At 40.0% G+C, this 22,933-nt stretch overlaps 1 protein-coding gene across 5 annotated transcripts in view; it reads left to right on the top strand.

Annotated features, from left to right (window-relative positions):
- Positions 1-22,933, top strand: part of SCN8A (sodium voltage-gated channel alpha subunit 8) — a 236,825-nt gene that overhangs the window by 136,504 nt on the left and 77,388 nt on the right. For 4 of the 5 annotated variants that reach the window (XM_055294788.2, XM_055294786.2, XM_055294789.2 and 1 more), the window contains exon 12: positions 894-1,256. In XM_055294788.2, the coding sequence (XP_055150763.1) occupies positions 894-1,256 (363 nt within the window). Of the gene's footprint in view, positions 1-893; positions 1,290-22,933 lie in introns of all 5 variants that reach the window. The other variant, XM_063610469.1, reaches the window with a different exon arrangement.

The following is a 22,933-nucleotide window of genomic DNA, read 5'->3' as shown; positions in this document are numbered from 1 at the left end:
GAAAAATAAATAAATACATAAATAAAATGGATGGGAGGGGGCATACATAATTTTCAACTGAACTAAAAGGCTTGAAGGCCACTGTTGGAGTGGTAGTTGACCAGGACATGTACTTGGAGAGAATGGCAAATGATACAAGCACGTTTTAAATTCTGTCTTTTTGGCCGGGAGTGGTGGCTCATGCCTGTAATCCCAGCACTTTGGGAGGCCAAGGCGGGTGGATCACCTGAGGTCAGGAGTTTGAGACCAGCCTGGCCAACATGGAGAAACCCCATCTGTACTAAAAATACAAAAATTAGCCAGGGCGTGGTGGTGGACACCTGTGATCCCAGCTACTCGGGAGGCTGAGGCAGGAGAATCTCTTGAACCCAGGAGTTGGAGGTTGCAGTGAGCCAAGATAGCGCCACCGCACTCCAGCCTGGGCCACAAGAGCGAAACTCCATCTCGAAAAATAATAATAATAATATATATATAATATTTATTTATCGTTATATATATATAACGATAAATAAATTCTGTCTTTTTGCCCAGTGTGGCATAGTCTAACTTCAGTTAAAGACACCTCCTCTGAGCCCATGGTAAAAAGAGATACACAGCCATGTGCTTCCCCCCCTGGATAATTTGCGTATAACATGAGATAAAAGCATCTTAGGGATGCGTGCAAGAACAGTGGGTAGACGTTTTGAATCCGTAACTGGTCAAGCACAGGTGAGTAACAATGGGTGATGAACTGTAGCAGTCAACATGCAGAAGTGCTTTCTGGAAACACTTGTGTTCTGATCACAGGACTGCGAGGGTGGGGCCGGCTGGGAGCCTAACCACTTTCCTCAGTGTAAAGGACCACTCCCGTCTCATTTCCCCCTCCCTCTCTCTTTCCCTTTCTGCCCCTGCAGTCACTGCTCAGCATCCCAGGCTCGCCCTTCCTCTCCCGCCACAACAGCAAAAGCAGCATCTTCAGTTTCAGGGGACCTGGGCGGTTCCGAGACCCGGGCTCCGAGAATGAGTTCGCGGATGATGAGCACAGCACGGTGGAGGAGAGCGAGGGCCGCCGGGACTCCCTCTTCATTCCCATCCGGGCCCGCGAGCGCCGGAGCAGCTACAGCGGCTACAGTGGCTACAGCCAGGGCAGCCGCTCCTCGCGCATCTTCCCCAGCCTGCGGCGCAGCGTGAAGCGCAACAGCACGGTGGACTGCAATGGCGTGGTGTCCCTCATCGGCGGCCCCGGCTCCCACATCGGCGGGCGTCTCCTGCCAGAGGTGAAAATTGATAAGGCAGCTACCGATGACAGTGTAAGGAAGAACACAAATAGATCGAGGCTAGGCATGGCAGTCTCCCCCGCCCCTTCCCCTCCTCTTTTCCTGCTCTGCCCATCCCACTTGGTCTGTCTGGACCCCACTCCTGTTAAGACCCCAGCCATTTCTGTGTTCTTCCTGGTCTATTTCTATTTCTCTCTTCAGTCTTCCCCCTATTACTCGCCCTGTCTTCTCCTTTCCTTTATTCTTTGCTCCATTTTCCCCATCTTCCCTCCTTGTTTCTGACATTCCTTCTCCCCTATCAACTCCTTCCTTTATTTTACCGTTTTCTTTCTCTCCATCTTTATCTTTGCTGGTCTGTGTGCTTGTGTTTCCCTCCTCCCACCTGCTTTGACTGAATGCCTCTGGCCCCGGAGCCTGCCCGGATGGAATGAGAATGCCATCAAGCCACCACCAATGACCAAGTCTCAGCCGGTTTGGAACTACCATTGCTTCTCTTCCCCCATGTCTTCTACCCTCCTAGGGAAACAGCTTGGAATTTAGAGATCTTATCCTTTAAATTTCAAAAAAGTAATTGAGTTTTGAATAATGTTCTAAGTCTCCTCTGCAAGAATGAGATGTGCTTTTTCTAAAGAGGAATGCTCATGTGATGTCAGGTGCGAGGTGTGTGCCAGCAGAGCCAGGCAAGGAGAGGTTAAAGAGGCCAACAGGAAACTGGACCCAGACTTTTAAAAGGGATTGAAATTGAAATAAATCAAGGGAGGAAAAAGTGGGAGGTTGGGGCAAGAACACATTGTATATGGGGGAGGAAGGAAAAGGGAAGCAAAAGATGAATTTTAAATGTAATCAAATGTCAGGCTCTGGAGGAGTTGCATATAATAGCTTCACAAAATCAGTTATCTAGAGGTTTGAATAATGGTGCCCCTCTTTGGGAAGAGCCATCTCCTAACATTTCTTTAAATTCTAAGCTGTTTATATCTTTTTTATTTTTAAATTCTTATAACCTCAGTGATCCTAATCCTTCATACCTCTAATTTCTAACTTTCCTCAGTCCCTCTTCAGCTGGTATAAGCTCCTTGAGATAGCATGTTAGTCTATTTCGTTCTAACACTTTAGTTTCTTCTAACACAGCATGAAGATAGCCAATCCTTTAACTAGCATGATGCATGTATGGAGGAAAACTGGACAATCATGGATAAAGTTTATTGAATGTATAGATAAAATATCAAAAGGCAATTTGTATGTGTTTGGGATTGTCTAGTCTTGCCCTTCCCTTTTATTTAAAAGCAAAATACAGCCGGGCACAGTGGCTCACACCTGTAATCCCAGCACTTTGGGAGGCCAAGGAAAGAGGATCACTTCAAACCAGGAGTTGGAGACCAGCTTGGCAACACAGTGAGACCCTGTTTGTACAGAAAATAAAAATAAAAAACATTGGCCAGGCATGGTGGCATGTACCTCTATAGTCCCAGCTATTTGGGATGCTGAGGCAGGAGGATCACATGAGCCCAAGAGTTTGAGGCTACAGTGAGCTACGATCACCACATTTCAGCCTGAGTGACAGAGTGAGACTCTATCAAAAATAAAGCAAAAATACTCTCCCCCTTACGTTTGTATAGCTTTTTATAAAGCTACAAATTACTCTTACATGCATTATTTAATTTATCCTAAATAAAAATTCTGGGCTGGGCGTGGTGGCTCACGCCTGTAATCCCAGCACCTTGGGAGGCCAAGGCAGGTGGATTGCTTGAGGCCAGGAGTTCGAGACAAGCCCGGCCAACGTGGTTTGAAACCCATCTCTACTACAAATACAAAAGATTAGCTGGATGTAGGAGGCTGAGGCAGGAGAATCGCTTGAACCTGGGAGGGGGAGGTTGCAGTAAGCCAAGATTGCGCCATGCACTCCAGCCTGGGCAACAGGGTGAGACTCCATCTTAAAAAAAAAAAAAATCTGTAAGGGTGACTAAGTGAAGATTAATATTTCTGTTTTTGAGATGGGGAAAAGGTTCAGAGAATTTGTGTTCCTTTGGGTCTTACAGCTCATCACTGATAGAGCCAGAATCTCAGATCCCTCAGAGACCCTAATCTTCCACGTGCCAGTTAATTTTAATTTGTTCTCTGCCTAGACACTTGGCTGTTGCTCTTCTAGACACCTATTTAAGATCAGCAACAGTAAGAACAATAATAATCCTCTGGTTTCTCTTTAGATTGTATAAATCTTTCACTTTTTACAACAATAACAAACAGTGGACCAGGCACTGTGGCTCATGCCTGTAATCCCAGCACTTTAGGACGCTGAGGTGGGCAGATCACCTGAGGTCTGGAGTTTGAGACCACCCTGGCCAACATGGCAAAACCTCTGTCTCTACTAAAAATACAAAAATTAGCCAGGCATGGTGGTACGTGCTTGTAATCCCAGCTACTCAGGAAGCCAAGGCACAAGAATCGCTTGAACCTGGGAGGCGGAGGCTGTAATGAGCCAAGATTGCGCCATTGCACTCCAGCCTAGGCAAGAAGAGCAACACTCTTGTCTCAAAAAAGGAAAAAAAAAAGCAACAGTGGCTCCAGATAGTTGGCCAAAATAAATGTTATAGATACTTATCTTTACATTTAATTTTTATTTGACTTTCACTAATTCTATAGGGATAAATTTTGGGCTCCACAATTAGATAATTATGTTCTCTGAAAAAACAAGAGATAATATCAGTGGCAAATGAAGGATGGATCAACATGGGCAGTAGAGTTGGGGCAATTCAAATGTTTAGAACCAAACTGAATTTTGATATACTGGCAGTTTTTAAAAATATTTAAGCCAAATAATGCAGCTTGCCTTTTCTCTGAACAAAAAGGTATTAGAGAAGGTATTCAGGAAGAAGGAGCTTAAACTTCAGCTGAAGAGAGATGATCAGGTTTGGGGGTTTTGTTTTTGTTTTTTTAGCACCTTCTGTTACACTGTGTGGGAGAAAAAATTGAGAGTCAGTTAAGCAGATGGCTGTGGAATGTAAGGCTTTCTGTACTGCTTTACACTGTGGTCTGTAAAGGTCTGCATTTGGGTTTTGGGGGACCTACATACCCAGCACCCTATAAACACTTAGGAGGTTCTCTGTAGTGACCTCAAGTGAGGATGGTGACAGACTTGAGAATTCCCAAGGCCAGGAGGTCACAGTGAAAGGAAGATGAGGTAGGCAAGACCATATCGTTCCCAAGGGCCTCATAACTAGGAAAAACTATTTTTATTTATGTATTTATTTATGTTATTAGAAGCCATAAAGAAACTCTTACGGCTAGTTGTTAACAGTGTGGGAAAATGTGTAAGTTACATTAATAGGCCCAAAGGAAGAAAACAGCAAAACAAGATGCATATAGTTTGTGTGGTATGATACCAAATTACATAAAGACAAACTACATAGAGAAAAGAGCTGACCAGCCAAAAGTTAGCAATAGTTGCCTTTGAGAAGAAATTATTGACTTTTTTCTTCCTTATACTTTTCTGTTTTTTCTGGTTTTCTGTAGTGAGCATAATGATTATAGCCATCATATACTGAGTTCTTATTATACTATGCTGAGCATTTTATATACATTATCTCATTTTATTCTTATAATCACTCTATTCAGTGGTGGTTTTATCCTATTAGCAGATGAGACTCAGAGCGCTCCAGTGACTTGGGGAATTGGACCTTAAACCAAGGTCTTTCTGATACCAAAAGGAACTTCCTGACAGCTTAAATATTAGCTCCTTTAGAAAATGGGAAAAACAGTCACTTATCTTAGAAGGACACAGTATATTAAGACTTTTGTATTATTCAGGATTATAAATTTAATTATAAATATTAAGAGATTCTAATTGTTTAATATCTCTTAAATTAACTAGAAGCCCAAGCCAGATGAAAATTAATACCTCTTTGGGCTAGGATGTAGTGATTGTTACTGGCAAACATTTTGGATGCATCCACAGCCAAAGACTAACCTGAGCAATTAGAATGCATTCAGTTGTGTATACTCGTGCTTCATAGAGTGGCACAGGAGCCACTGATAGTGCACGCACTGGTCTCACACAATATTCCTGCTTAGGCTATGCCAAATCTATATTTTTTTCCTTCAGGCTTAAATTAAGAAATAGGCTGTAAGAAAAAAAGACGTTCAGACGTCACTTCATTAGATAGTCTCATCAAAAATTATTTTATATCTTCATTAGTTATTCAGTTGTGGTTGAGTTTGAGATTTTTTGATCATTTTGGAATTTCACCTTTGCTTTTTGCTGAAGCAGAGGATAAAGGGACTTTTTCTTACGTCTCCATCTCTGAGCTGGGAAAGTAGGGGAGAATCATTTCTCTTCACTCATTGCCACTGGCAATCCAGAAATCACATGCAATTGAGAAATCATGTTGAGGCAGCTTGCAAATGTATAAGCATTAACCCATTTAATGCTCACAGCCCGGACCTTATGAAACAGATACTGCTATTGGCTGCATCTGACTGAAGAGGAAGCCAAGGCTTAGAGGAATAAAATAACTTGTCCAAGATTGCACAGTAAGCAGTAGAGTTAGGATTGAATCCAAGCAATCTAACTCCAAAGTTTTTACCGTTAACCATTACAATATACTAACTCTGAAGCCCAAGTTCTGTATTTGTGCATATGATCCTGGGAAATTCTCTAAGCCATTTTCTTCTCTGTAAAAAGAGATAAAAGGACCTCTGTTATAGGGCTATTGTGAAGATAAAATATAACGTATATATATTATTCATATATAATATGCTTCATATATAAAGTGTGAAGCATATTATGTGGCTCATTCTTGCTGTTCAGAAAGCCAGTTTTCTTTCCTTTTCTTACACATTTTTGGCCCTGAAAGCTCTGAGAAGTAAACAGTACCAAATTGCTTGACTTGGAGAAGGTGGGGCTCCTTCTAAAAATCCTTTGTTTGAGAAAGAGAAATTACTGTACAATTATTTTAAAGCAAAACACTATGCAAATTTGAGAAAGGCTTGGGAAGGAGATTATGGCTAGGCTCTAAGAATACTTATAAAATGCTATAAATTTTAATTCCAAGAAAGGTGACTGGCTAATAAACATCCAGTTATGTATTTCCATGTGAAAACAATTTAGAATCAATAAGAAGTCAAGCTTCCTTGGGCAGATCTCTAGAAATGTGGGCAGAATCTGCCATCTGCAGCTATTGTAGGATATCTCTTTGAAAAGGACTGCTGTAATTTAGGAGGTTGGAAGTCAGTGGCTAAATGCCCCAGTAAACAGCATTTGGGTTAAGAGAAATGGAACAAACTGGTACTGGGTTTAACTTTCAAAGAACTTACTTAAGGTTCTCAGTTGCTTCCTCAGTTACTGAAGGTTTTTCCTCCAAGGCTTCTACAGGTTGAATTAAAAAAAGGCTCCTAACTTTAAAATGTTAATTATCCTCCCCACTCACCAACAACACAACACAAAACAAAAAAAAACCATACACCTCCATTTGCAAAAACAAAAACAAAAAACACTGAAGAGATAGAGAAGGGGAGGGAAAGGGTATGTGATCTTTCCTCTGGCCCTTGGATCTCAACATAGTTGAAGGAAGAAGCCCACTTCCCACTGCCAGGTGATGAGAATTGAGCAGCTGAGCCTGTAACAAAGGTACATCTCACAGAAGCCCAAGCAGAATTCTAGGTGGAAGCTGACTATGAGAAGCTGACAGTGAAGCTGCTTTACCTGGGAGAGAGGCTCCTCCAGATTTTATTCCCTTCAGTTGTCTGATTTAACATAAACAGTAGCTCACGCCTGTAATCCCAGCACTTTGGGAGGCCGAGGCGGGCGGATCATTTGAGGTCAGGAGTTTGAGACCAACCTGACCAACATGGTAAAACCCTGTCTCTACTAAAATACAAAAATTAACCAGGCATGGTTAATCTCAGCTACTCAAGAGGCTGAGGCAGGAGAATCCCTTGAACCTAGGAGGCAGAGGTTGCAGTGAGTGAAGATTGCACCACTGTACTCCAGTGTGGGTGACAGGGCGAGACTCTGTCTCAAAAACAAAGAAAAAAGAAAAAGAATAGCCAAGAACCCAGCTTTCAAAACCTCACTTAGGGAAGAGGGCCTGCTCACCCGTGTTGGTGTACCTTAACTTTAACAGATTAGATTTTCCTGGTAGTACAGATATATTGTTCTCTAGACAGCATCTTAGCCCCCTCTCAGCACTTTTAGTGATGTCCTTCATAGACAATTTTAGTTTGTGTCATGTTAGTTAACACTGGTGAATATATGTTTGCCCTCTCTCTCTCCATGAATCAGCCTATTTTGATGAATACTATGAGACATCTACAAATGGACAATGACTAGACCATATATAAAAATAGAACATTGACCCATGACCTGCCCAAGAAACCATCCCCCTTATCTACAATAAAAAGTCCAAGAAGCCAGCCTGTTATAAGTCAAACTTGCAGGAAGCCAGGTTGCTGTTTCTGATGACAATCCAGGAAGCTAAGTAATAATTTCTGTAACAATAGTCCCCTAATGAGAGCCAGGCATGGTGGCCCTTACCTGTAATCCCAACACTTTGGGAGGCTGAGGCAGGAAAATTGCTTGAACCCAGGAGTTTGAGACTAGCCTGGGCAACATAGTGAGACCTCATCTCTACAAAAAAATTAAAAAATTAGCTGGGTGTGGTGTCATGCACCTGTAGTCCCAGCTACTTGGGAGGCTAAGATGGGAGGATCACTTGAGCCTGGGAGGTCAAGGCTGCAGTGAGCAGTGATCACTGTACTCCAGCCTGGGCAACAGAGGAAGACCCTGTTTCCCAAAAAAAAAAAAAAATTCCCAAATGGCCAGGACTTGATTGATAACTGACAGCTTTCCTTAATTTTTGTTCCCATTTTCAACTTAGGTTCAACCAGAGAGAGCCAAACATGCACCCCCCAACCCATCATACGAGATGTCCCACTTTTTATTACCTTGACTACAGCTTCCCCATGCCAACAGCCTCCAATCAAGCCACAGTTTCAAGCCTTCCCTTTTCTCACCTGTAAATCTTTGCCACTCCTCTGCCTGCCTTTGAGTTTCTGCCAAAACACAAATGGCAGTTATGGTGGCTGACTCCCTCAGTATAGCAAGGTCTAAATAGCCTTTGCTTTTCTCATTTGGTTGATCTTTATTTCCACAATACAGATAATATTTTATACATATTTTAAACTCCGTATTTTTGCATTCCATATTTCTTCTCAAAGGAATTCTGCATAATCAAATTGTGGTAGGACATTGGGTAAGCCTCACCCAAGAGTTAACCAAAGTTGTGGGTAAAAAGGAGGTGGAGAAGGAGTTATCTGAGCGATTGACGATCATCCCCTAAACCCATCATTACCACAAGACTCTCCTAAAAAGTACTCTCCTACCCCTTTCTAATCAGTTCCTTCCACTTCAGGCAACCACTTCTGACTCGTATCACTATAGATAGATTTGTTTTCTTTTGTATGTGTAGACTCATACAATATGTATTTGTATTTGACTGCTTTCAATCAACAAGATATTTTTGTTTTTGAGACATATTCATGTTTCATATACCAGTAGTTCATTCCTTGTTATTGCTGAGTGGTATTTCATTGTATAAAGATACCCCAATTTGTTTATTCATTCTCCTGTTGGTAGACGTTCAGGTTGCTTCCAGTTTGCAACTAGTGTGAATAAGCTTGCGATGAGCATTCTTATAAAACCCTTTTAGAACATAAACGTTTTCATTTATATTGGGTAGATACATCAAAGTGAAATTCCTGGGTCATATGATAAATGTATGTCTAATTTATAAGAAATTGCCAAACAGTTCCTCAGAATAGTTACACCATTTTTTTATCCTACCAACAATGTATTAGGGTTAACTTGCTCCACATCCTAGCCAAACTTGCTGTTGTTAGTCTTTGATTTTAGCATTTTAATGCATATAAAATGTTGTTTTATTGTGCCATTAATTTGCATTTCCTGGTGACTAATTATCTTTTCCTATATGTTTGATTTCTCATACATCTTCTTTAATGAATTGTTTATTCAAATCTTTTGCCCATTTTTTGACTTTTTATTATTGATTTGTTCGTTTTTTATGTTCCAGATACAAGTCAGATATAAAAATGTTTAATGTTAATGAAGTTCAGTATATCAATTTTTTTCTTTTATGATATGGCTTTTTGCATCCTGTTCAAGGATGCCTATCCCCAAGAACATGAAGATATTTTACGTCTATAAGTTTTATGGTTCTGAGTTTTACATTCAGGTCTCCAGTTTATCTCAAATTAATTTTTGTGTGTGAAATGAGATAGAAGTCAACCTGGATAGATATCCAGTCTGTTAGCACCATTTGTTCAAGAGACTTTCCTTTCTCCATTGAAGTGACTTGGCACCTTGGACAAAAATCAGTTGATGTATATATGTGGGTCTATTTCTGGACTCTGTTCTGTTCCCTTGATCTGTTTGTCTATGCTTATGCCAATATATATTTGTCTTGAGTATTGTAACTTTAATTCTTGAAATGAGGTAGTATAAGCCCTAAGAACAAAAAATAACATTTTTAAGATTATTAAGTAGCACCTCAAGAGATTATTTTCCTATTCTAGAGCCTTTGCATGTCCTTATAAAATTTTATCTAATTTTAAATTTTTGTGGGTACATAGTAAGTATATATATTTGTGAGGTACATGAGATACTTTGATACAGGCATGCAATGCTTAATGATCACATCATGAAAAATGGGATATCCATCCCCTCAAGCATTCTTCTTTGTATTACAAACAATCCAGTTATATTCTTTTAGTTATTTTCAAATATAGAATTAAATTATTTTCACTATAGTCACCCTGTTGTACTATCAAATACTAGCTCTTATTCTTTCTTTCTAACAATTTTTTTTGTACCCATTAACTACCTCCACGTCCCCGCTACCCTGCCCCACTACCCTTCCCAGCCTTTGGTAACCATCCTTCTACTTTCTATCCCCAGGAGTTCAATTACATTGATTTTTAGATCCCACAGATAAGTGAGAACATGTGATATTTGTCTTTCTGTGCCTGGCTTATTTCACTTAATATAATGACTTTCAGTTCTATCCATGTCGTTGTAAATGACAGGATCTCAGTCTTTTTTTATGTCTGAATAGTACTCTATTGTGTATAAGTACCACATTTTCTTTCTCCATTCATCTGTTGATGGACACTTAGGTTGCTTCCAAATCTTGGCTGTTGTGAACAGTGCTGCAACAAACTTGGGAGTGCAGATAGTGCAGATATCTCTTTGATATACTGATTTCTTTTTTCTTTTTCTTCTTCTTCATTTTTTTTTCAGACAGTCTCACTCTGTCGCCCAGGCTGGAGTGCAATGGCACAATCTCGGCTCACTGCACTGTTACCTCTGCCACCTGGGTCCTATGTTGAAGCGATTCTCCTGCCTTAGCCTCCCAAGTAGCTGGAATTACAGGCATGTGTCACGATGCCCAGCTAATTTTCATATTTTTAGTAGAGATGGGTTTTTACCATATTGGCCAGGCTGGTTTCAAACTCCTGACCTCCTGTGATCCACCCGCCTCAGCCTCCCAAAGTGCTGGGATTACAGGCATGAGCCACCACGCCCGACTGGATATATTGATTTCTTTTCTTTTGGGTATATACCCAGTAGTGGGATTCCAGATCGTAAGGTAGCTCTATTTTTAGTTTTTTGAGGAACTTCCAAACTGTTCTCCATAGTGGTTGTACTAATGTACATTCCCACCAAGAGTGTACAAGAATTCCCTTTTCTCCACATCCTCTCCAGCATTTATTATTGCCTATCTTTTGGTTAAAAGCCATTTTAACCGGTGTGAGATTATATCTCATTGTAGTCTTGATTTGCATTTCTCTGATGATCATGATGTTAGGCACCTTTTCATATACTTGTTTGCCATTTGTATGTCTTCTTTGGAGAAATGTCTATTCAAATCTCTTGCCAGTTTTTAAATTGGATTATTCTGTTTTTTCCTATAGAGTTCTTTGAGCTCCTTATATATTCTGGTTACTAATCTCTTGTCAGATGGATAGTTTTCAGATATTTTCTCCTATTCTTTGGGTTGTCTGTTCACTTTGCTGATTGTTTCCTTGCTGTGCAGAAGCTTTTTAACTTGATGTGATCCCATCTGTCCATTTTTGCTTTGGTTGGCTGTGCTTGTGGGGTATTACTCAAGAAATTTTTACCCAGACCAGTGTCCTGGAGAGTTTCTTCAATGTTTTCTTATAGTAGTTTCATAGTTTGAGGTCTTAGACTTACCTCTTTAATCCATTTTGATTTGATTTTTGTACATGGCGAAAGATAGGGGACTAGTTTCATTCTTCTGCTTATGGATATCCAATTTTGCCAGAACCATTTATTGATGAGACTGTCTTTTCTCCAGTGTTTATTCTTGGCACTTTTGTTGACAATAAGTTCACTGTAGGTGTGTGGATTTGTTTCTGGGTTCTCTATTCTGTTCCATTGGTCTGTGTGTCTGTTTTTATGCCAGTACCATGCTGTTTTGGTTACTATAGCTCCGTTGTATAATTTAAAATCAAGTAATGTGATTCCTCCAGTTTTGTTCTTGTTGCTCAGGATTGCTTTGGCTGTTCTGGGTCTTTTGTGATTTTATATAAATTTTAGGATTTTTTTTATTTGTTTCTGTGAAGAACACCATCGGTATTTTGATAGGGATTACATTGAATCTGTAGCTTGCTTTGACTAATATGGACATTTTAACAATATTGAACAATCCATGAACATGCAATATCTTTCCAGTTTTTTGCATCCTCTTCAATTTCTTTCATCAGTGTTTTATAGTTTTTGTTGTAGAGATGTTTTATTTCTTTTGTTAATTCCTAGGTATTTAATTTTATTTGTGGCTCTTATAAATGGGATTACTTTTTTTATTTCTTTTTCAGATTGTCCACCTTTGGCATATAGAAATGCTACTGGTTTTCGTATGTTGATTTTATGTCCTGCAACTTTACTGAATTTATCAGTTCTAAGAGTTTTCTGGTGGAGTCTTTGGATTTTTCTAAGTATAAAATCATATCACCTGTAAACAAGGATAATTTGACTTCTTCCTTTCCAATTTGTATGCCTTTTATTTCTTTTTCTTGTCCATTTGCTCTAAGTAGGACTTCCAGTACTATGTTGAGTAATAGTGGTGAAAGTGAGCATCCTTGTTGTGTTCCAGATCTTAGAGGAAAGCTTTCGGTTTTTCCCCATCCAGTATAATATTAGCTGAGAGTCTGTCACATATGGCTTTTATTATATTGAGGTATGTTCCTTCTATACCTAGTTTTTTGAGGGTTTTTAACCATGAAGGATGTTGAATTTTATAAAATGCTTTTTCAACGTCAATTGAAATGATCATCTGGTTTTTGTTCTTTATTCTGTTGATATGATGTATCACACTGATTGGCATGTGTTGAACCATTCTTGCATCCCAGAGATAAATCCAACTTGGTAATGATGAATGATCTTTTTAATGTGTTGTTGAACTTGGTTTGCTAGTATTTTGTTGGGTTTTTTGGAAATATATTTTTGCATCAATATTCATCAGAGATATTAGCCTGTTGTTTTCTTTTTTTGATATTTCTATGTCTGGTTTTAGTATCAGAGTAATACTGGCCTCATAGAATGAGTTTGGAAGTTTCTCTCCTCCTTTATTTTTCAGAATAATTTAAATAGGATTGGCGTTGGTTCTTCTTTAAATGTTGGTTAGAACTCAGCAGTGAAGCCATCAGGTCCTGAGTTTTTCTTTACTAAATGGCTTTTTATTACAGCTTCGATCTTGTTACTTGTTACTGGTCTGTTCACGTTTTAGATTTCTTCATGGTTCAGTTTTGATGGTTGAATGTGTCTGGGAATTTATTCGCTTTCTCTAGATTTTCCAATTTATTGGCATGTACTTGCTCATAGTAACCACTAATGTTATTTTGAATTTCTGTGGTATCAGCTGTAATGTTTCCTTTTTCATTTCTGATTTTATTTATTTGGGTCTTCTCCCTTTTTTTCTTCATTAGTCTGGCTAAAGGTTTGTCAATTTTGTTTATCTTTCCAAAAGATAAACAACCTCTTGTTTTGTTGATCTTTTTTATTTTCTTCATCCCACATTCATTTATTTTGGCTCTGCTCTTTATTATTTCTTTTCTTCTACTAATTTGGGTTTGTTTGCCCTTTTCTAGTTAAGATGCACCATTAGATTATTACTTTGAAGTTTTTCTTCTTTTTTGATGTAGGTGCTGCCGAGACCAGCTCAGTTAAGGAGACCCTAACCCAGTGGCACTAGAGGAATTAAAGACATACACACAGAGAGAAATATAGAAGTGCAAAGTGGGAAATCAGGGGTCTCACAGCCTTCAGAGCTGAGATCCCCAAACCAAGATTTACCCACATATTTATTAACAGCAAACCAGTCATTAGCATTGTATCTATAGATACTAAATTAACTAAAAGTATCCCTTATGGGAAACTAAGGGAAGGGCCGAATTAAAGGAATAGGTTGGGCTAGTTAACTGCAGCAGGAACATGCTCTTAAGACACAGATCGCTCATGCTGTTGTTTGTGGCTTAAGAATGCCTTTAAGTGGTTTTCCACCCTGGGCAGGTCAGGTGTTCCTTGCTCTCATTCCTGTAAACCCACAACCTTCCAGCTTGGGCGTTAGGGCCATTATGAACATGTTACAGTGCTGCAGAGATTTTGTTTATGGCCAGTTTTGGGGCCAGTTTATGGCCAGATTTTGGGGGGCTTGCTCCCAACATGTCTCCCTTCTTTGATTTGCAAAGAGATAAAAGCAAGGGCAGCTTTGTCACGGTGAGCTACTTCTCGCAGGAGTCGGAATCCACATCTGCAGACTATACAAAGACAAACGACATAGATTAAAAGCACAGTCATCATTGAAATCACAGAGCTTCCAAGTGTTTTTATCCATTTTAATGGGTTACTAGCTGCTAATTTGTCTGCAGTACCTTTAAGCGCTCCAGTTCCTGGCATTAAGGTCAGGTGTGCCTGGAATGCTTTAAATATTTGTTCTTTAATTTTGCAATATCCAAAGACAAGTTTGTAGAGTGTCTTTGTAGATGGTTTTTATTTTTTCCTAAATTTTGATCTTATTAAGTGCTATTAATAGTTTCCACAAATCCTTATGTCTAGCTCCCACAACGAGCCCTATCATTTGAGGTCGAGGTGCCACTATACCACCATGGTTCCAGATAATAGGAACTTTTGCCGTACTTTTTGCCATTTCTACCATCTGACCATTTTGTTCAGATCATCTGAATATAGTGTGGCCGTGGCATACAGACTGAGAGGTGCAATTCAAGCTAAACCTCCCCTTAGGGGACCAATTGATAATGATTCCATAGGAATCGTTGTGTGGCACCTCTGCCTGTTCTGCAAAGCAATCTTCCTAAACAGGTACGTTCATTTTTTCTAACTGGGTCCAATCCTGTTTACAAATAGGTTTTTGAGGGCGTATGCCTCAATTATAGGAGCAGATTTATTATGTTAAATACTGAGATCAGAAAGCATGTGTAACTGTATCATAGAGTGATTGCATCCAGGCATTATTACCGGCCCTTATTGAAAGAATACTCACGACAGTGGTGATAACCGCTATCATAGCTACCATTAAATTATTCATTGTGACTGGCTGTCCCGCTTTCCTCAGGTTTTCTTCCACCATCTGTGACAGCTTCTTCATCTGTCCCCAGGTGGGTGGCTGTGTTCAACGGGTGTTGCTCGTGACAGTTGGGGTCCTCCTCAGCATCGGTCTTGACATGGCTGCAACCGGGCGGTCCTCGGGATCCTCCCGGAGTCTCTTCCTCAGCATCTGTCTCATGATAAGCTTTCAGGTGTCTTGATGGTATCAAAATCGGCTGTTGATTGTGGCCTGGAGAAATACAAGCATAACCTCTACCCCAAGTTATTATTTTACCTATTTCTCAACTTTTTGTCATTGGCTCTCTCCACCAAATCAGTTGTTCTGTTTCTGTTTTTGCAGCTGGTTTCTGTAGATGCTGTTCAGCTGCTGATAACATCTGGCCTTTGGGCAGGCTCAAAAAATTTGAAGTTAATAATGCTAGGTTCAGTTGCATCCGTGGGGTTCCATATTCTCTATCTCCCCATTTCTGCTTTTGCAACTGCTGTTTTAGGGAGAGATTCATTCTTTCCACTGTGGCTTGTCCTTGAGAATTGTATGGGATACCAGTAATGTGTTTAATATTCCACACAGAGAAAAATGTAGCTAGAGCTTGGCTAGTATAGCCTGGGGCATTCTCTGTTTTAATAGAAGCTGGAATGCCCATCACTGCAAAACACTGCAAAAAGTGACGTTTAACACGGGCAGAAGACTCTCCTGATTGGCATGTAGCCCAGACACAGTGAGAAAAGGTGTCCACACATACATGTACATAAGCTAGTCTCCCAGACGAGGGAACACGTGTGACATCCATTTGCCAAAGAGAGTTAGGTTCCAGTCCTCGAGGGTTAACTCCTCCTGTAAAAGGTGAGGAATGTACCATTTGGCAAGTTGGGCGTCGCTGGATAATAGCTTTAGCCTCTTTCCAGGTAATGCTGTATCTGCGTTTGAGACCAGAGGCATTAACATGGGTTGAATTGTGAAAATGTCTAGCATTAGATATTGCATTAGCAACTAGGGGATCAGCCATTTGATTCCCTTCAGTCAAAGGTCCTGGAAGAGGTGTATGAGCTCTAATGTGAGTGATGTAAAAAGGGTGCATTCTACTCCTAACTGCTATTTGCAATTGGGTAAATAAAGTCACCAGTTGTTCATCTGTATGAAATCGTAACTGAGCATTTTCAGTTAACCGTGTGGAGTGAACCGCATATGAAGAATCAGAAATCACATTAATAGGCATATCAAAAGCAGTCAATACCTCAATTACAGCTACAAGCTCCGCTTTTTGAGCTGAAGTATAGGACGTCTGGAAAACTTTACCTTTTGATTCAAAATAAGAAGCTTTACCATTACGAGACCCATCTGTAAAAACATTGTCAGCACCTTCAATTGGTTTAAATTTAGTTATTTTAGAGAGAATCCAGTTAGTTAATTTCAAAAACTGAAACAGCTTCGTTTTAGGAAAATGATTATTGAGAATACCCACAAAGTCAGCTAAATGGGTTTGCCAAGTAAGACTATTTATAAAAGCTTGCTGTATTTGTGCCTTCATGAGAGGGACAATAATTTTTCCAGGATCATATCCATGTAATTTAACAATCCGAGTTCTCCCAATCCCTATCATTGTAGCGATTTGATCTAAATAAGGAGTTAGAGTCCGTGAATTAGCATGTGGAAGAAAAAGCCACTCTACTAAGTCCTGTTCTTGGACAGTAACACCAGCAGGTGAATGCAGAGTTGAAAAAATTAGCAAATCGAGAGTCTTCTCTGGATCTATTCTATGTATTTGAGCTTTATGGACTTGCTTCTTAATTAGTTGTAACACTGCCTCTGCCTCCTTTGTTAATTGCCGAGGGCTAGTGAGACTAGGATTTCCTCTAAGGATGGAAAACAGATTACTCATGGCATAGGTAGGAATGCCTAGAGCAGGTCGTATCCAATTAATGTCCGCTTGTAATTTTTGAAAGTCATTTAATGTTTTTAGTTGATCCCTACGTATGGTTACTTTTTGTGGCACAATGGTAGTGTCATTTACTCGGGTCCCCAAGTAGGAGTAAGGAGTAGTAGTCTGAATTTTGTCAGGAGCTATAATTAAACCAGCGTGAGAAATCGAATTTTGCAAGTGATCATATAACGCTTAGCAGGCTGCAGGTTGTTTACTGCAGGAATTGTAAATGCAAACCATTCACAGTCTTGCTCAGCTAAAGGGATAGTAAAGAAACAGTCTTTTAAATCTATGACTATTAAAGGAATTGATGGCTTTTAAGTCAGTTAACATTCTCCATTTACCTGATTTTTTCTTAATTACGAAAACTGGAGAATTCCAAGGGGAAAATGTTGGAGCTATGTGCCCATTTTCTAATTGTTCAGCAAGTAATTTCTCTAAAGCCTCCAATTTTTCTTTACGTAGTGGCCATTATTCTATCCAAATTGGCTTATCTGTTAACCATTTTAGAGGTATAGGTTCTGGAGGCTTAACAATGGCCGCCATCAAAAATTATTTCCTAATCTTTGGCGGGAGCTTTGTTTTTCCACTTGAAGTGGTTCTTTCGAATCTTGCAATTTTTTTCTAGTCCCATACCAGGGACATACCCCATTTCATGAATCATATGTTGACTTTGAGGGCTATATAATTGTTCTGGAATTAGAACTTGTGCTCCCCATTGTTGTAATAAATCTCTTCCCCATGAGTTTATAGGTACAGAAGTTATAATTGGTTGAATAGTCCCAGGTTGTCCATTGGGCCCTTCACAATGCAAAATATAACTTTTATATACTTCAGCGGCTTTACCAACTCCACCTATGTTCAATTGAGCGGATTGAATTGGCCACGTGGACAGCCAGTGCTATAGAGAAATAATTGAAATGTCCGTTCCTGTATCTCCCAAACCTTTAAATTTCCTTCCCGGAATAGTTATTTCACAGATAGGGCGTTTATCAGTAATTTGATTTACCTAGTAAGCTGCTTTGCCTTGTTTATTTGTGCTTCCAAATCCTCCTGTTTGTTTAATTTCACTTTTTCCTATTCCCACATACGGCACAGTCAGGAGCTGTGCTATGCACTCTTCTGGCTCTGCTTTCCAGGGAACAGAAGTAGATATAACAATTTGAATTTCCCCATTGTAATCTAAATCAGTGACTCCTGTATGTATTTGTACGCCTTTTAAACTTAAACTAGGCCTTCCTAGAAGTAATCCTATTGTCCCTGCTGGCAAGGGTCCACAGACTCCTGTTGGGACCTTTTGCGGGGGTTCCCCAGGCAGAAGGCTCACAGCTTTTGTGCAGCATAAATCTACTGCAGCTCTACAGGCTGTGGTGGGGGACAGACATTGTACAGGGGTGAGGGAATGGCCTGAGCTGGAAATGCCCTGGTTTAGAACGGGGCCTGGGACGGGCCCCTCATGGTGTTTCCCGAAATCGGGTTCCCATCTTTATCAAACTTAGAGTGACACTGACGAGTCCAGTGTTTTCCTTTTTTACATGTTGGACCTATTTCAGACTCAACAGTTTTCCTTTTTCCCCTATCTGGCGGCCTGACTCGCTAATTTTTTCTACATTCTTTTTTAGTATAAATAGCTTGTTTAAATTCTTTGAGTAATTTAAAAGGAAAATGCTCAAATGTAACTGTAATATTTCCCTGTTGATCTGGGGGGTTTGTTCTAACAGGGAACTGCCAAGCCTCTAAATTACCGTCTTGTCTAGCTTGCTGAATTCCTGCCTGAATAGAACTAAGAGCCGTCGCTCGAGGTGCCGCTCGAACAGTCACTGGGGCAACTACTTTTCGCCCAATGTCCTCTGGAAAAGAAAGAGCCAGGGGGTCATTTTCTTCAAAATAATAAGGAGGGGGTGCAGAAGGGTAGGGATGAACCTCTCCTTCCTTTGCTGCTTTAACTTTAGCTGGCAAATAAACCTGCTCTGTAACCTCTTCTGTTACTTCACTATTCTCTTGTTCCTCCTCATTATCAGTGTGAAAAAGTTCTAAGGTGAAACGAACCAGACCCCATACCTGTCCCATTGTTACCCTGAGGCGTCCGAGCTCCCCTTCTTACTCACCACGGGTACTGCTTTAAGAGTACTCGGGTGTCCTCCTCCGTTCCAACCATCGCTTTGGCGACCCTTTGACCTGGATTTGAGCCCCCACGAATGGACGCCACTTGCCAAGACCAGCTCGGTTGGGGAGACCTTAACCCAGTGGCGCTAGAGGAATTAAAGACACACACACACAGAAATATAGAAGTGTGAAGTGGGAAATCGGATCTCACAGCCTTCGGAGCTGAGAGCCCCAAACAGAGATTTACCCACATATTTATTAACAGCAAACCAGTCATTAGCATTGTTTCTATAGATACTAAGTTAACTAAAAGTATCCCTTATGGGAAACTAAGGGAAGGGCCGAATTAAAGGAATAGGTTGGGCTAGTTAACTGCAGCAGGAGCATGTTCTTAAGGCACAGATCGCTCATGCTATTGTTTATGGCTTAAGAATGCCTTTAAGCGGTTTTCTACCCTGGGCAGGCCAGGTGTTCCTTGCCCTCATTCCCATAAACCCACAACCTTCCAGCTTGGGTGTTAGGGCCATTATGAACCTGTTACAGTGCTGCAGAGATTTTGTTTATGGCCAGTTTTGGGGCCAGTTTATGGCCAGATTTTGGGGGGCTTGCTCCCAACAAGGTGCTGATAGCTTTAAACTTCCCTCTTAGTAGTGCTTGCACTGTATCCCATAGGTTTTGTTATGTTGTGTTTCTGCTATTTGTTTCAAGAAACTTTTCAGTTTCCTTCTTAATTTCTTCATTGACTTTGACCCCACTGGTCATTCAGGAGCATATTTAATCTCCATGTGTTTGTGTCATTTTCAAAATTCCTCCTGTTTTCTAGTTTTATTCAAAGATGCTTGACATTGTGGTAAAAAATGCCGGATATTTCAAATTTTTTGAGTATTTTAAGACTTATTTGTGACCTAACATATGGTCTATCCTTGAGAATAATCCATGTGCTAAGGGCAATATGTGTATTCTGTAGCCTTTGGATGAAATGTTCCGTAAATATCTATTAGGTCATCCTTAGTGTAGGTTAAGTCCAATGTTTCTTTGTTGAGTTTCTGTCTGGGAGATCTGTCCAATGCTGAAAGTGGGATGTTGAAGTCTCCAACTGTTATTGTATTGAGGTCTCTCTCTCTCTTTGAGACAAGGTCTTGCTCTGTTATCCAGGCTGGAGTGGAGGGGTGCGATCTCAGCCCACTGCAGCCTCGACCTTACAGGCTCAAGTGATCCTCCTGCCTCAGCCCTCTGATTAGCTGGGACTATAGGCATGCACCACCATGCCTGGCTAATTTTTGTATTTTTTTGTAGAGACAGGGTTTTGCTATGTTCCCAGGTCGGTCTCAAACTCCTGGGCTCCAGAAACCCACCCACCTGGACCTCCCAAAGTGCTGGGATTATAGGCATGAGCTATTGTGCCTAGCCTGAGGTCTATCTCTTTAGCTATAATAATATTTGCTTTACATATTTGGGTGTTCCAGTGTTGGGTACATGTATATTTATAATTGTTATATCCTTTTGCTAGACTGACCCCTTTATCATTATGTAATAGCGATCTCTGTCTCTTATAATTTTTGTCTTAAAATCTATTTTTTCTAGTGTAAGTATAGCTACTACTTCTGCTCTTTTTTGGTTTCCATTGGCATGGAATATCTTTTTCCATCCATTTATTCTCAGTCTGTGTATCTTTATAGATGAAGTGTGTTTCTTGTAGGCAACAGATCATTGGGTCTTATTTGTTCATGCATTTAGCCACTCTATGTCCTTTTATTGGAGAGTTTAGTTTATTTACATTCAGTGTTATTACTGATAAGTTGGGACTTACTCCTGCCATTTTGTCATTTGTTTTCTGGTTGTTTTGCGGTCTTCTTTTACTTTTTCCCTTCCTTCCTTGTCTTCCCCTTAGTGAAGGTTATTTTCTCTGGTGGTATGACTTAATTTCTTGCTTTTTATTTTTTGTGTATCCGTTGTGTGTTTTTCAATTCAAGGCTACCATGAGGCTTGCAAATATTATTAATGTCTTATAATCCATTATTTTATTTTATTTTTATTTATTTATTTTTTGAGACGGAGTTTCACTCTTGTTGCCCAGGCTGGAGTGCAATGGTGTGATCTTGGCTCACTGCAACCTCTACCTCCTAAGTGATTCTCCTGCCTCAGCCTCCCAAGTAGCTGGGATTACAAGCATGTGCCACCACGCCCGGCTAATTTTGTATTTTTAGTAGAGACGGGCTTTCTCCATGTTGATCAGACTGGTCTCAAACTTCTGACCTCAGGTGATCTGCCCACCTCAACCTCCTAGAGTGCTGGGATTACAGGCGTGAGCCACTGCACCTGGCATAACCCATTATTTTAAACTGATGACAACTTAACACTGATTGCATAAACAAACATGCAAAAAGGAAACTAATAAAAACTGTACACTTTAACTTCATCCCTCTGCTTTTTAACTTTTTGTTGTTTCTCTTTATGTCTTATTGTACTATGTCTTGAAAAGTTGTTGTAGTTATTATTTATATTGGCTTATCATAACACTGTAATTGTGGCATGTGGGAGTTTACATGCCACAATTACAGTGTTACAATATTCTGTGTTTTTCTGTATGCCTACTATTACCAGTGAGGTTTGTATCTTCAGATGATTTCTTCTTGCCATTAACATCCTCTCTTCTTTCAGCTGGAAGAACTCCTTTTAGCAGTTCCTGTAGGACAGGTCTGGTGTTGAAGAAATCTCTCAGCTTTTGTTTATCTGGGAAGATCTTTATTTCTCCTTCATGCTTGAAGGATATTTTTGCCAGATACAGTGTTCTAGGGTAAAAGTTTCTTTCCCTCAGCACTTTAAATATATCATTACCACTTTCTCCTAGCCTGTAAGGTTTTCACTGAAAGGCCAGCTGCTAGATTTATTGGAGCTCCATTGTATGTTGTTTTTTTTTTCTTTTCTCGCTGCTTTTAGGATCCTTTCTTTATCCTTGACCTTTGGGAGTTTTGTTATTAGATGCCTTGAGGTAGTCTTCTTTTGGTTCAATCTGCTTGGTGTTCTATAATCTTCTTGTACTTGAATGTTGATATCTTTCTCTACGTTTGGCAAGTTTTCTGTTATTATTCCTTTGAATAAACTTTCTATCCTTATCTCTTTCTCTACATCCTCTTTAAGGCCAATAGCTCTAAGATTTTTCCCTTTTGAGGCTATTTGCTAGATCTTGCGGGTGTGCTTCGTTTTGTTGTTGTTGTTGTTGTTTTTTCTTTTGTTTCCTCTGAGTATTTTCAAATAGGCTGTCTTCAAGCTCATTAATTCTTTCTTCTGTCTGATCAATTCTGTTATTAAGAGACTCTAATGCATTCTTTAGTATCCAGTTGCATTTTCCAACTGTAGAGTTTCTGCTTGATTGTTTGTAATTATTTCAGTCTCTTTGTTAAATTTATCTGATAGAATGCTGAATTCCTTCTCTGTGTTATCTTGAATTTCCTTGAGTTTCATCAACATAGCTCTTTTGAATTCTCTGTCTGAAAGGTCACATATCTCTGTTTCTCCAGGATTGGTCCCTGGTACCTTATTTAATTCTTTTGGTGAGGCCATGTTTTCCTGCATGATCTTGATGCTTTTAGATGTTTGTTGGTGTTTGGGCATTGACAAGCTAGGTATTTATTATAGTCTTCACAATCTGGGCTTGTTTGTGCCTGTCCTTCTTCAGAAGGCTTTCCAGATATTTGAAGGAATTTGAGCCCCAAGTCCAATAATGCTGTGGTTTTTGCAGATTCATAGAAATACCACCTTGGTGGTCTTGGATAATAAAGATCTGGAAGAATTCTCTGGATTACAAGGCAAAGATTTGTTCTTTTTCCTCACTTTCTCCCAAACAAATGGAGTCTCTTTTTCTGTGCTGAGCCACCTTGAACTGGAGTGTGTTGATGTAAGCACCCCTCTGGCCATTACTACTGGGACTGCTGGGTCAGACTTGAAGCCAGCACAGCACAAGGTCTTGCCCAAGGCCCGCTGTAACCACT

The sequence above is a fragment of the Symphalangus syndactylus genome, chromosome 10 (assembly GCF_028878055.3).
Source record: "Symphalangus syndactylus isolate Jambi chromosome 10, NHGRI_mSymSyn1-v2.1_pri, whole genome shotgun sequence".
Classification (NCBI taxonomy): domain Eukaryota; kingdom Metazoa; phylum Chordata; class Mammalia; order Primates; family Hylobatidae; genus Symphalangus; species Symphalangus syndactylus.
Note: the sequence above shows the minus strand (reverse complement) of the source record. Positions and strands in the feature narration are given on the sequence as shown.